The sequence below is a fragment of the Patiria miniata genome, unplaced genomic scaffold (genome assembly GCF_015706575.1).
Source record: "Patiria miniata isolate m_02_andy unplaced genomic scaffold, ASM1570657v1 HiC_scaffold_7, whole genome shotgun sequence".
Classification (NCBI taxonomy): domain Eukaryota; kingdom Metazoa; phylum Echinodermata; class Asteroidea; order Valvatida; family Asterinidae; genus Patiria; species Patiria miniata.
Window position 1 is genome coordinate 21,414,751 of NW_024037074.1, and position 15,855 is coordinate 21,430,605.

Below are 15,855 nucleotides of genomic sequence, written 5' to 3' on the forward strand. Positions count from 1 at the left end.
TCACATGAGGTATTTTACAGGCAATTGTCCCAGGCAAGCTCCACGAAGAAAACGACTTGCACTTTTATTTCATATAATTTTTATACAATGTATAACTGTTGGTTAACACTGCCCTCCTATTGTGTCTGCAAATCAAAAAGACTAATGGGCAGAAATGGCCCTTGCCATTGAAAACTTTTTTAGCACTAGTATTGGATTTTTGTCATTGAGGGTGTACACTGTACATGTCCATGTGGTTATGCATAGAGATACAGTGTGTCTCAGAAAAAGTGGGCCTGGACAAATCAGCGGCCATATCTAAACAAATATTCATGTGAGACTAAATTTTGTTGTGTTTCTTCATGCTGTTGATGTTGTTGATTGCCTGTGGATAAAAATAAACTGAATTGATTACAAACTTTTAAAGCCATGTCAATGTGTAAGGATAATGAAATAAAGACATACGGTAGTCTCTTCTTGTTTGCATGTGAAATGTGTTCGTGTGTGATACAGGTTCGTGGTCTCCCTCTCTCCACTAATTTACCAGCACAAGCTAATGCCGCAAAAAGTGTAAATTTCGAGTTTATGGAGCTCTTCCATTTCTAAAGTTATGCCTTTAAAAGTTTTCCATCAATTCAGTTTATTTTTCCACAGGCAATGAACAACAGTGCTCAACATGAAAACACAAACAAACTTTAGTCTCACATGAATGTTTAGATATGGTTGTTGATTTGTCTGGGCCCGCTTTTTCTGGGACACACTGATCTTGTACACGGTACCCTGTGGAGACATGTGCACAATAGGGAACAAAAGATTGTATACGTCTCCACAGAGCAATTTCTATAGGTGAATACGTCTCCACAAGGTTATCAAGAAATATATGGATTTTACTCAAAAACCAGGAATTTCCAAGGGGTGTTGATCCGTCGCAAATTGAAGTATTTTATTTAAGGGATGTTAAGTCAGAAATTTCAGCCCAGAAAATTAGTTCTGGTTAAAATAGTCCGTGAGCATTTTGAAAGTACCGGAACACTTTCTAACTTGAAAACTTTAGTACACGAGAACAAAGAAATTACCTCACAAGGATACAAATTCCAGTATCAATGTACATGTAGAAGAGTTGAACATGTACAGTATTATCCGAATAGCTGAACCCAAATACATGCAAAGTCTGCACGACATGCAAACTCTGCATTACATACATGTAGGCACCATATCACAATAACATTTGTGTAAATTCCATGCCAACTTATGACCTCACAAAATGGTATCCCTCTTCCAAGGATTACATACAATAAACCAGTTGACAAAGATGAATATCCATGGTAGACATCAATGGGTAAAAGTTAAAGGGAATGTACATCATTGGCTTTTGCTGTAATTTTTAGAAATGAACTATTTGAGGGGTTAGTATAATAGATCAAATATTATTACACTAACTTGTTTGAAGTTTTGTGTTCGAAAATGCTGGAAAAACCAAGAAAAACTAAAATGTTTAAGCAGTCTGGTTCCCTGACTCCACTCAAGATGAAATAGATCAATATTTATAGATGCCGGAAAATTGTAAGGTAAGGGAACCAGTCTAGCCTACCTGCACCCATTCATAAAATGCAACCAATAGCAAACAAAATTTGGACTGAAAAAATGGTAAATTTAGATCAGTAGTTGACAAATAGTCAGGTTTTTCCAACGGTGGTCGGCCGACCACCGTTGGAAATTTATACAAAAATACTATTTTCTTGAAAATTACTTCACACCAGGTGCCATAATTTTACAGGATGCTTTCCACTGTCATTTATCAACATCCTAGTAAGGTATTTCGTAAAATCTTGGTAGTTTTATTTTTCGATGTTTGCAAATGTTGTATATTCCCTTTAAAGCAAAAAATGCTTGCTCAATATCCCAGCTCCGCAAGCAAACCTTGACCAAGGCGGGAATGTACAAACAAGTAGTCAACAACAGCCCAGTCAACCGAATCCAGGGATGAAATTACAATCCCTCCACTCACAAAAAAGCACAAGAATTTCAGCCGGCTTTGAAAATAAAAATAGCAACACACACAATGGCTGATGAATGGGCAATAAGAAAACTTCCAGCCTGCTGGTCGGGCACTGGTACAGTACCGGTATTAAATTTTCGGTAGCATCTGTCAATGGAAATAATTACCAGCACAAGTGAGCACAACAAGTGCACTTTGGGATAATTCAATGACACCAACTGGTACATGGTGTGAAGCTAGTGCAAGTCATGGTGAAAGTCAATGAACTGTCATCAATGCCAGAATCTTCATCAGTTTCCTAATAGTATATATGTAAAGGTTAATATTTTCCACATTTAAGCTACATGATTTACCCGGTACATTTTGTACATGACATTTACACATGTACATGTACATGTAGTAAACATGTCCAGGCACAAGTCTGTGCGCACTTCAACTTGCTTCCATGTACATTTTATGCAGTGTCGCATCAAAACATGAACTTGTGATTGGGTCAAAAATAAATAATTTAATACATTTACAACTTTTTACTTCTTTACCTAGGCTAGAGTCATCGTGAGCATTTTACTTCCGACTTTTCCCCTGACTTTCCTCATGCAGTTTTGCCAAACATCTCTGCGGATGAGCTTAAAATTCATTCCATATTTGTACTGAGCTTTAATAAAACTTGGCATGCAAACCTTGCGAACAAGTGTACAATAACATTTGGCTCGAAAGACAAAAAGGTGGTGTCTAGAAAATTGGCACAAATAGGGTGGAAGATTCCCTTATGTGGCGTACTTGAACAAATCACAGAACTTTACATGTATAAAGGACATGTACCTCATCAAAGTTGACAAATTAATAATCCAACAGCATACATGTATTTGTCAGAAAATTATTTTCTCATTTTTGAGCACATTTTAAAAGGTTGACTAGGCACTTTACCATAAAATCATAGAAACATGTCAAAATAACGATTATATTATCTTAAATAACATTAAGATTTATAAACAGGGATATATACAATTTTTTTTTCTTCTGATGTTAGATGAATTTTTAGACAAGGTAGCCAACACTTTCACAGCACGTTTTTACCACATATTTTGTAATGTACAAATGTTGTACAAACATCACAGTTGATCAGTCCCCAGCCTCAAATGATTTAATGTACATGTTGCTTTTGCTCACTTTTCATACGAAAATCGAAATAACACATTCACTGACAACAATGGACCTACTTGGGGTACATGTATACATGTACATCATACATGTACATGTATGTTGACGTATTCCCTTCAAAGTTCGCTTGAAGCAGTCATGTTCATAACCAACCCCTACCACCAACTAAATCATTCAGAGTCCAAAAAACACAATTAGTTCATCCCTAAAGATCAAACTTCTAGAGTATGCAAACAGTCACTGCAAACAATCTAATGTGAGGTACAATTATTTGGCTGTGTGACAGGAATTCTTCTATTGGGCTGTCTCCTGTGTACATATGTACCGTAATGTACGTACTTCCCCCAATTCCTCCCTAGTGAGCTACTGTGAAATTCCACCAATGTACAGCAGGCTTTATCCTACACCAAATGTTCTCAGCACTTCTGCAAATCAACGTGCCCTTACAAGAGACACCTTGAATCACAAAATCTAACACCCAACATATAACTGAGCTAATCATTTCCTGCAAATGCAGCCTCACATGGGACTCATTCAGAGGGAAAATAATTAGAAATTGCTTCTCTTTACTGAATGTTTGCTCAAATCACATCTTCAGAATCTGTTTGTGACATGTGCATACCGGTATATACCGGTATCACAATTGACAATAGCTAGGACTAGTAGGGGGGACTTTGAAGATATCTGGGCATGAACAAAGGAAAGGTCACTGCTTGTCAATAAGGGTGTTTTTAAAATGCTTACGTTGAATTCATCACATAATTATTATACTTAATATGCTTCTTTTTGTAGGAACTCTCATTTATTATTTAATGGTAAGTAAATGAATAAATCACAAGTCAGTTTTACTTATTTAACACACATACCGGTATCTGCAGAGTGACAATAAAGCCTCATCCTCAACATACAGATGTCAATTCCTGTCTTTGATATATAAATAAGAAAGCTACTGCACTGGGTCAGAACTGCAGTAAATAAGCCCTGACAACAACCAACATTAGTCTGCCTTTGGGTAAATACAGAATGAATGGAGTGAAAGACCTGTAGCCCTAGAGTGCCGGTACATGAACCTACTGTGTTGTCCCACCACACTAACCAGCCTATTACCAATGGTCACTACTGGTCCCAGAATAGAAAACACCTTCGGTTGACTACACAATCCGTGCTTTTGTGAGTTTCCCTCTTTGCCGAGCCAATCTGGGTTTTAGAGGTCTTAACACCTCAAGACCCGCCAGGGATGAAATCAGAAAGCAAAGTGGGTCATTTCTTCTTTTCTTTTTTTCTCTCTCTCTCTCTCCCTGAGAGTTATTGAAAGGACAGAGTGAAAGGGATCTAGCTAGGAGGCTGTGTAAGTGTTGTGTCTGAAAAGGACATTTACTTGTGTCAACTGAAATGGCAGGCAGTGGAAATAAAGTGTATTCCTGCAGGGTTTGGGTATAATTTGTTGCTATTAAATTGCTACGCACAAGGGAGATCAAATGAGCAACAAGTGTTCTTCGGGCAGTATTTTCGACACCAGATTTCAGTGTATACGTGTATGTTGTGCATCCATTATGAAATTGGATCGTTTGTTTGCTTTCTTCGGTTGGGGTCTACGAGGTACGGTATGGACCCGTTTAATAGCTCAGTAATGGTTCCATGGGTCTACGGTAAAGAGTGAATCATGCTGTATGCACACAATTGTGACAAGTTTTACAAAACATTTAATCATTTTGGGCTTTAAGGTACTGAAAATGGTTACCAACCAGGTACTCTGGAGTTACCGGTATCTACATGTATGTTGGATACCCCCAATGTGCTATATAAATAATGCTCCATGGTCCCTACCGTGTTGTGATCGTGCATAATGAAGCAGGCATGTGTCTTCTGTTTGATCTCAGAGGATTTGTATGTCAGAAAATCTGTCAAGGAGAAGTGCTGAGAATGGAAATTGACTCCAAGAAGCAAGGCATTCTTCTTGAAAATGCAGACCAAAAAAAATAAATAAATAAATAAAAATAAACTCCCTACAACCCGGTCAGCAAAATGAGAACAACTTTGGCAGGGTACCGGTATCTGGCCCTAACTTAACATACATGTATGGTGCTCTTTTGAGACATTAAATTCACTTTCATGCCTTTGCATGGTACTGATGTAGTTACGGTTTCTAACCTGTGGTTCTTAAATCTTATTTCACTTAGTTTTAACAATCATAAAATTGTAGCTCACTTCATTATCGGCCAAAATGTGAAGTGGATGGCGGAAAATATAGAAAACATTTGACCAGTCAGGCATTGTCACAATGTCCCTGCCAGTGGTCTCCCCCAACTCTCTTTTTGTAACTGTAAAGGGGTACTTGCTGGTACACAATTTCATCACATTCCTCAATATGTTCCTACCAGACCAAACCCTTAACTTTAAGGCCAACCTAATGACAGTCACATCCAAAGTGCAAGAGTTAACACCACATTCCTGTGTGGAGTACCAATGTCACGACATCATGAGCTTATCAATACAGGGAGTGCCCCAAAATACCATGAAGGACCTGATGAAAAGTGATTAGGGCCGGCCTGCAGCTGCACAGGTGGACATGACACATCTGACTGTACTTCATTTCACTGCTCAACGTACATGTATGTTTTCAAATATCTTTAACTGCACAAAATAAAAGCAAATATGATAGCTTACCGGTACATTTTGAACATCTGATGCAAGCTTACATTTGGGAGCATTTTTTACTTGCACATTTTTTGTACTGTAACTGAAATGTGCAGTGTGTCAGTTGAATACATGTATGTGGCCTCTTCAACCTTACAACTATTTTACAAAGCAGTGAAACACATACATTTTCAGTACATGGTAGATTTAAGCTTTAGTTCTCATGATAAAGTTGCAACTGAATGCATACACTTTTCAGACTAAAGGGCTTGACTTTCATATTTTGATATACCGGTAACAAACAACACAAATGTATTTTTATGATCTCTTGCCTTGGGTGCCATACATAAATGTACAGTGCCATACAGGTACATTTTAAACAGAAAAACACATGTCTACACCGCAAGACAATTCATGTACTGGTACATGTACATGTACATGTACATAGCAGGAACTCACCAACATGCAGCAAATCACCTCTCATCATTGAATAGTATCCAGAATACCTGTGGTAGTGATCATAATGCTATCATTTTCCGCAATTCACATGACAGTAAATGCTAAAACCATACATTGTACTTGCAGAGAAGAGAGAACCTCCATGTCCCGTACGGTAGCTGATCAGCCCTGACTCTTCCACACGATTGCATTACACAAGTTTCATTTCATCCAAACATACATGTATACCCCTGCCAAACTGACCAGGCCACATTTAATTGCGAAGCCTGAAACCTGTAACCCTGAAACTCCTTTCTCCTTTTCTTGGGTTTGCGATCCCCTGAAGCCAAACAATAACATACTGACTGCTTCGCTTGAGTGAACCAAGAATTCAGCACAGCTTTCAGTTTTCTTTCCCCATGGCCTGATCAGGAATTAAACTGCTACCAGCAAAGCTTCAAGTATCCTAAACAAAGCTTTGACAAGTAATTAACAAGTATGGTTACTGAATAAAGTTCAGAAGGTATCAACCGTGTTGAACATTTTCTTTTGCATTATTTTTGGAAGGGAAAATGATGAAAAAAGAGAACTAGAGAAGTACAGTACATACATCATATCTATAAAACAGGCAATATCTATAAAACAGGCAACACAGCTTTTTCTCAGTCTATGCACATGTACACGTATGTATACATTTGTATACGTGTACATGTACACGTACCGGTACATTTATATTATACCCCACACAGCTCATGTGTAAGCCCAAAGGAAAGATCCACATTGTAAATAATTTTTAAAAAAAGTAAGGGAATATACAACATTTGCAAACATCGAAAAACAAAACTACCAAATGTTTACGAAATACCTTACTAGGATGTTGGTAAATGACAGTCTTAAGCATCCTGTAAAATTATGGCACCCGGTGTGAAGTCGTTTTATAGAAAAGTGCTATTTTGTGTAAATTTCCAACGGTGGTCGGCCAACCACCGTTGGAAAAAACTATTTTTTAACTACACTGCTCCAAATGTACCATTTTTTTCAGTGCAAATTTTGTTTGCTATTGGTTACATGTTCATGAACGGGTGCAGGCCAGCTAGACTGTTACACTTACATGTACTTTACAATTTTCCGGCATCTATAAATTGATCAATTTCATCTTTAGTGGAGTCACGGAACCAGACTATTTGAACATATTTGTTTTTCTTGGTTTTCCAGCATTTTCAAACACAAAACTTCAAACTTGTCAGTGTAACAACATTTGATCTATTATACTAACCCCTCAAATAGTCCATATCTGAAAATTACACCAAAAGCCAATGATGTACATTCCCTTTAAGGAGAATAAACAAGAAAGTGTGGACTCGTAATTTAAGAATTCCCGAGGCACGTAAATTAAGAATCCACACGTTAGGAGAGTGTATTCTCTGACTCAAAGCATTGCGTCCAAAGAAGTAATGTATGTATTGTCAAGAACTTCAATCGTAGCATTCGGTAGCATGGTTATTAATTTACATAAAAGGTATCTGCAAGGATCTTACGTAATCAAGCTCAGGGCTAAGAAAATGAAAAACTGTAGATTCATAATTGTTTAGGTTTAGGCAATCTATGAAAACCCCAAATTCTTTAGGCTCATGAAAAAGAAATTTGCAGTCCAGTGTGTTTCCATACCGGAAGCTCTTTATTAGTTCTCACTTGTGGAAGAATGTTAATCGAACTGAGTCACAACAACCCCGAGCACAGGAACTCATTGAAGAAAATGAGATAATGGGTTGAAACATGTCATGTCGGAATGCAGTCATACTCAACTAATTATTCTCCCTACCAATGGAAAATACAATGTTCAATATAAAGGAAGACAGGTTCTGCATTTCAGATGTAAATACTCAGACATTATTGACACACTGATTGTCATGTAAATCTATCTTTGTACGGTAGGTGTCATGAATGCTAGATCTGTAAGCAGTCAAATCAATCAATAAATTGATTATGTGCTCCAGTTAACTTTTTATGTACATGTAAGTAAGAAGTAAGTATATGTAAGTACACATGTACATGTACTCATGAAGCAACATTCAAAACATTTTTGACTTGAATGAAATCTGATCTAGACCGAAGCTAGAGTTTGGGTGCTGACTTTGTTGTATTGATAAAGTTCAAAAGTGCAACCTTTCTCACATATTTATGCACAAGCAATTTTTTTTGGATAATTACACCAATGTACAATGTAACCACATGTACCCGGTAGTCCACACATGTACCGTAAGTCAGTTGCTAACTTTGTTTTACATGTATGATGGCTTAGTGTACATACATGTACTTTACATGTACAATGTATACCAGTACATGTTCCTCTACATGAAGGTTACTTCACAGATGCGCACTGGAACCTACTCCCTCTCCCCTGAGCATGTACTCACTAGGAACTTCCCTAAATAAATACACGAAAGTCCAACTCTTTTCAGGAAAGTTCTATGTACTGTACGGTACATTCTACATGTACATTGCATAAAAATGTAACAATATCGTGAGATCAAGCCATGTACATGTATGTAAAGTAATGGAGAGTGGGGATCTACAGTCCTGATGATTTGAAAATCACAGGCGTGTGGAAAAAGGCACACCTGGATTTTTCTAGGTGTGTGGTTTTTCTAGGCGTGTGATTCTGTGGTCCAAACTGGGACTGAACAATCTGGTATTTTTTTTATGATAGTCATCTTGGTTTTCAGTAAAGCCATTTCAAGAGCTCACAGATGTATAATTATGCCGTAAATGTATGCCGAGGTGTGTGGTACAGAGGGATTCAGGCATGCGATTATTAGCACTTCTTGGGAAGCTTTTAGGCGTGTGATGGCGTGGGGGTGTGATCGCACGCCTCAAATCAGAAGGACTAGATCTAGTACGGTACCATACGCCCAATGTAAAATAAGTACATACATTTTGTGCCAAGTTGTTCTTTCAGTCAAAATCAATCAAATGACTGTTTTCAACAGTTACATGCAAGAGCTCCCAATGACTGTTTATGTAACTTGATATAGATGTGCTTTGACTATACATGTAGGTGATTGATAAGACAGCTGTGTCACCAGTTTCTTGCTTTTGTCTGCTGACTGAATTTGACTAGTCATAGTGCTTGCTTAAAATATGATCCGACTGTTTTTGGCTATAGCCTGTGTAAAAGGCATGGCAGGGGAAGTGGATGAAATTTTTGACTGCCTGTGATTGTTTAAACAGTAGGAGGGTTAATATTTCTTTGCGAAAACACTGAGCATACACACGTGCAGCATTATACATCTACATGTACCTCAGTGAAGGGGAAAACCCAATTTGTACCTTATTTCCTTGGACTAAGATTTAAGCTCATTGAAGCGTACAAAAACTCCGATCAGGTTTGGGGAATGATTTCACTTCCTTCTGAGCCTTGAATTACAAGGAATGGTATGTGACCTATTCCAAGCTTCCTAATTAAATCTGCTATGCACAGGGAAAACATTCCTTCCCATTCATGTAAATCGACAAAGGAAAAAGTCTCTGTTGCCAAAACTATATGTAATACCTGGCATGTACTGTACCTGTACATGCACACGACATCCCTAAAAATCATTTTACATGTAGTCTGCCATTCAAGTGATTATAACAATTTAATCCTTACTGGTATGCCAAACCATAACAAGGCAGTTGCACAACACCCAGACTGGTGGGGCCAAATAAAACATGCATCAAGCATTTCAAAATCCTGACCTTTGATTTGCTGTGCGCTCCTCTGAACTTATGACTCCTTAAAGAGAGAAAAATGGGAATAATCAAATTCAGCAGTGGAATGTTTCCAGGAGACTGAACTGCGGTCTGATTTAGAGACTGTGAGGGTCACAGCAACTTGATTTCAGGAACAAGACAGGGTGTTGTACGGTAGTTTGAAAGAATGTGAATTTACATCGTTGAAGACATGAACCGGTACATGTAACGGATGGCAGTGAAAACCAAGAAATGTTTGAAATAGTTGAAATAAAATAATAAATGATTCACTTTGTGAACAAACAAAATCCACACATTTCCCTTCCATGTTCATTTGAGAAAATCCATACATGTGCATCAATTTATAAACACGTTCCATTAGTTTGATGACCACAGTACAGGTACATGCACTAGCTGGGCAAAGCCAGTTAAATTCAAACTGGTTGCTTGTATTTAGAAACTTCTTAATTGCATTCTTTTTAACACTAATGAATATGCTGTACATCCTAGATTTTTTTTCCATTAAAAATACTCTAGACGACATAGATTTTACATTTAAAATTTGTTCTACGTACCAGGTACTGGTACATCTGTCACCACTAGCATAGAGCATAGCAACAATTTTTTCAAGGGGGTGGGGCAACCAAATATATTTTCTGGCCTGGGTCGACGTAAACATTTGGCATTTAGAATTTCACATGTTAATAACAGTAGGTTTTGGGCTCATAGCCCAACACCTTATGATACTGTACATTAGGTCCTATCCAGATACAATGTACCTTTAATTGTTAGGAAAAATACGATAGGACCGAGTTATGGGGACTTTCTGCTGTTCCCACAGCGTTTTTGGTCCCCACAAATACCTTGTACAGATGAGTGTATGTCCCCACAACTATGGAACAAATGTGTACATTTACTAATATTAGATCCTTATTATTGCTTTCTGAAATGTTATTTTCCGTCTGAGTTTTTTTGGGTGGGGCCATTCAAATCAACGCGACCAAAGCAAGGCTGAAAGGAAAAATAGTCTGGTTCCTTTTTGCACAAAAAAACATTATCATTCAGTACTGTTACTGGATGGGAACACGACTGAAATGGTGGCAGCATGATAAAGGTCTAAAACTGACCTTTTTTCCCAGCTGGAATCTGCATGTTGTGGTTTTCCCTGCCATACTCTCAAAAGACATGCATTTGTACACTGTATCCTAAACACTAGTTGTGGGCCCCTATACTCCACCCCATCTAACTTTATCTAAAGTGTATAAACTGGCGTGTTACACCCCTACCTAAACACGCCCAATTTGTATCCATTCCCAATTTCCCTCCTGCAGTGTTGCATCCAAACTGTAGATGGGATTTCCCAACTACTCCATCCAAGTTGGGACAGGCCCAAATATTGTTGGTACCATTGCCATAAGGCCTTTTCACACTGCACAGCCAATCCCCGGGAAATAAATCCCCGGGAAATTCCCGGGGATTTTTTACCCCACCAACACCCCAGCAACCATTCACACTAGACACATTTGATAACTCCCGGGGACACTATTTCCCGGGAATATGCACGATCGTTTCACACTCGCAATCAAACCCCGGGAATTGTGCAAAAGTTTTCAGGCGGACAGTCGGCTATTAATTTCGAGAAAACTTTCAGTTTCTCGTTGATGATGACGTTGAGAAATACGCATCGAGAATTGCTACCTAGCTATCCCCCGACGGACACGGAGCCGGCCCAGCGCCCGGCCAATTAACCCGCACTTCCGAGCCGGGCCGCACCGGCGAAGTACGATGAAATGTTCCCGCATGCATTGTCGGGAGCATGCCATAAAAACAAACAGGCCTCTTTTTACTACCAATCTTATCAAATTTTTATTTGTAGCAACGACTTTGCAATGTCAAAAAATCAACTTTTCCATCGCAATTTTCTTCGGAAAACATACGGCAATTCGCCTTGCGTCATATGGACGGATCATCCAATGATACCGTAACTAAAGGGGTGCTTTTAATACCCTTTTTAAAGTTTTACATCGTTTCTCGAATAAATTCTTAACACAAATTATATTGTGATGTTGAGGAGCTTCTTTTCTAACATTGAAATTTTTCGAACTTCATAAAGAGAATTTTGTATAATTTTGGAAATGCTGGTAAATATTCTTTAAAAAAAAAGGATATGGGACACCCCTACAGTAAGATAAATGGTGTGATCCACATTGGTGACGCAGTACTGCAGCTCAGCACGTGCATCGAAGAAATTTTCATGGAAAATGCACATACGTTGTTGGATGACAGTTATCTGTTTTGGAGGATAAAAGTGGGTGAGATTTTTCAGGCGCAGCGTACGCAAAGTTGGGAGTCTTTCAGTTGGAAAATTATCATGGATAATGCCTACATGTTCGTTCAAACGTTGCTGGAAAATGGTTATGTTTTTGAGGATAAAAGTTACATTTCCAGGCGCTGCGAACTGAAGTTGTGAGTATTTCGGTCACGCGACAGCCCGATCGACAAACTGAACACCGTTTGCATTGCGATTTATTTCTAAAAGTTCGGAGCACTTGAATATTGTGTCGCAAAATGCGATCGATACAGGGGGGAAAAAAAGGTGGGGTAAGTTCAAACCCGCCGACGTTCACACTAGTTGCTTTTCCCCGGGAAATACGTAAAACCCCGGGGATTTCTCCTTTAACCCTACTCCCGAGCAGGGGTAAAAAATTCCCGGGGAAAAGCTTTTCCCCGGGAATTCCCCGGGGTTTATTTTGTAGTGTGAACAGACCGACCGAAATTCCCCGGCAATTTCCCGGGGAATTGCCGGGGAAATCGTCTAGTGTGAAAGCCCCTATAGTTGGGGCTTAACATAGCCAACAGTGAGCCTTGAACTGATCTAATTTACACATCTATGATTTATGGCATCTGTCAACATTTTGTACACAAAAAAAAGGTAGATACTCTGATACAAAAAAAGAAGAAGATACAGTTGTAAAATGTACAGGTATTGTGAACTCCAGACTGATTTCTGAATTTCCTGGGAGGTGAAACCACATTGTTAGTTGACAATCAGTTCAGCTGTCAATTTGGAGGTTGGCATCCATCAGTCTCCCTTACAAAACTTGTTGTGGGGTTAATTCAGTTTACAATGTACATGGACAGAAATGTGCAGGTGCAGTATATACACATGCGCATATAAATATGTACATGTATCATGTGGCTAACAAAACTTCCATCTCCACTGCAGGCACAGTCATCCCATGAACGCGATGCAATGATTTTTCAGTTCAAGAATTCATATCTATACTACAATCACGAAAATGATTCGGGGGCGCTGCCATTTTCCCGACCGGTCTCCGACCGGTCTCCCGTCCCCATCGCGCCTGTTGGCTGCGGGGGATGCGGAACGGGGCCCGGCTATTTTCACCCCATATTTCCCAGAATTCCTTTCCCCATTAAGCCGGCCGCCATCTTGCGTACGGGCCGGTGTCACGTGAAAATTCGACTCCTATGAAAATCGGACCCCTATTTCCCTATTATTGGTTGATCCCTCGCACGTACGTGACAGGTCACTCTCCCAAAATGATCCTAAAAATAGCACAGTATCGTACTCACGCGTGCGCAGGACTACCAATGAGTCCACATTTCATGGAGTCGGATATTCACGCTACACCTGTCGTGTCACGTATACGTATACGTTCGTATAGAGGAGCATGCGCTGCAGCGCATGCAACGGTATTCCATGCAACATGCAAAGCTGAAGGCATGCTTGCCCCACATTTTCTCAGCACTACTAGCTTCGTTTGATGGTCGTTTCAATGGTAAGTCCGGTTTGTGCTATGACACATTATAGATTATAGTTAGTAGTAATTCTTTCGAACACCTCTGGCAAAGGATTATAAGTATTCTTTCGAACACCACTGCTGGCAATGACAATTGTTGTTTGTGAAAAGTGTGACCCAATCGCGTGGGCCTCGGACATGGCGATCGTGTAGTATTTAGTAGAAGGGCCCGGTTCCTATAGGGAACAAAATCCACTTTAAAAAAGCCCGACCAAAATAGTTGGAGACATTCTCAATAAACAGGTATGTCATAGATAGAGGGCCGGGTTTTGATTTTTTTTTTAGAGAAATTTGGGGGGGGGGGGGGGGAAATTACGATGACAGCACAGCGAAAACACGCAACCCGAAAATAAAGATGGCGATTTCTGCGCGATGTGCTGTGAGCACGAATGTCGGACACTTCGCCCCATTTCCACGTTGCCCCATGTCACTTCGCCCCTAACCACTTCGCCCCATCCCCACTTCGCCCCATCCCCACATCGCCCCATCCCCACATCGCCCCATCCCCACTTCGCCCCATCCCCACTTCGCCCCATCCCCACTTCGCCCCAGCCGTTACATGTAAAAAAAAAAATCTCATCTATTTTTTTGGCTTAAAAAAAAAACTATTTCAATAGATTCACTAATTGCTAACCAACGGAAAGAATTAGCCCATCACCAAATGAACAATTCATAACCAACCTCTCAAGCTAGGCTCTCCCCTACCGAGAAAAAAGCTTGAAGTAAAAGATCCAACTTTGTTCCCAACCCGGCTATACCAACCCGTCTCCCACTTATCTGAGAACGACAATACCTTTGACATCCTAATTTCACTCTTGGAGGAACCAATCTCATCAATGAAGTTGTAAGTCTCACATATCAGACACATTTTGACGGAACATTTTCCTCAAGGCAGTGAGTTCCTTTGAACTCACTGACCCATACCTACGGGATTCTTTTGAATCCAGCGGCTGATGATTTTATTTAAGCCATCATTTCTCTCATCTGTGTCTCGAGCACCTCATCAGAGAGTTTGTATTTTTCCTGAGTTTCTAGAATTGGGAGCATTTATTATCTGGGGTCTTTGGCAGTTTATTTGGTCTGCACCCCTAGCCTTCCCTTTTTTATACTACATGGGGCGAAGTGGGGATGGGGCGAAGTGGGGATGGGGCGAAGCGGGGATGGGGCGAAGTGGGGATGGGGCGAAGCGGAGATGGGGCGATGTGGGGATGGGGCGAAGTGGGGATGGGGCGAAGTGGTTAGGGGCGAAGTGACATGGGGCGACGTGGAAATGGGGCGAAGCGTCCGACACCCGTGAGCACGCACGGCGCGCAGAATCGTAAGGCACAAACCGCGCAGGAACAATTTATTTGTAGCTATTGTTAGCCGATGTATTTTTTTACAAGTTTTCTTTGTTACTCCTTTACACAGGACTCCCGATGACACCCACATCACATGACCAGCTCCAACCATGCTCCAAGCATGCTCCAGTGCATGCTTCAACCAGTTCCCAAAGCAAGAATCTCGACTCAAGACGAAGACGTGACGTGCTTTTTCTCTTTACCCATTCAAAACACATTTTTCTTCTAGCCATAATTTTATTATTTAGAAGTCATGAAAATGAAATAGTGCAAAAATAATCACTCTTTTCTGCTGTTTTATGTCCATCCTTTTTTAAAGTTATATCCTTGGCTTAGTTGTATCCAAGAATAATTATGGAATGATTACCCGTCTCGCTTGAAAGTCTTTCATGGAATGTTTTTGCCTATGCTAAACAAGCCTGGACCGACGTCCCTTACGAAAATCGCTCCGAAAATTTGCTACAATTATATCCCCTGAGTTTTGTCAAAGTACTACCCTGTATTGAATGCAAATACATTATTACTAAAAAATTTGTGTGTGCATTGTACCTGATTTCATTTTCACAGTTTTGTAATAAATACATTTAACATGTGGTGCTTGACATAATTATGAAGTGCTCCAATATGTCCTTTCTTATAGTTTTACTCTCTTCTGCAAATAAACGTGTTACAATACTTTGCTCTACAACCCCATCACCATAATAAAAACACGAACTGTTATAATGACATTAACTACTACTTAATACAT

At 39.7% G+C, this 15,855-nt stretch overlaps 1 protein-coding gene across 2 annotated transcripts in view; it reads right to left on the reverse strand.

The window, feature by feature from the left end:
• LOC119744827 (F-box/LRR-repeat protein 7-like) overlaps positions 1 to 15,855 on the reverse strand; it is a 46,907-nt gene that overhangs the window by 15,296 nt on the left and 15,756 nt on the right. Inside the window, exon 1 of one of the 2 annotated variants that reach the window (XM_038220988.1) lies at positions 6,236 to 6,384. The exons of the other annotated variant lie outside the window; for it this stretch is intronic. Coding sequence (XP_038076916.1) covers positions 6,236 to 6,263 — 28 coding nt within the window. The 5' untranslated portion in view covers positions 6,264 to 6,384. Of the gene's footprint in view, positions 1 to 6,235; positions 6,385 to 15,855 lie in introns of those variants that run through there. 2 annotated transcript variants of the gene reach the window in all.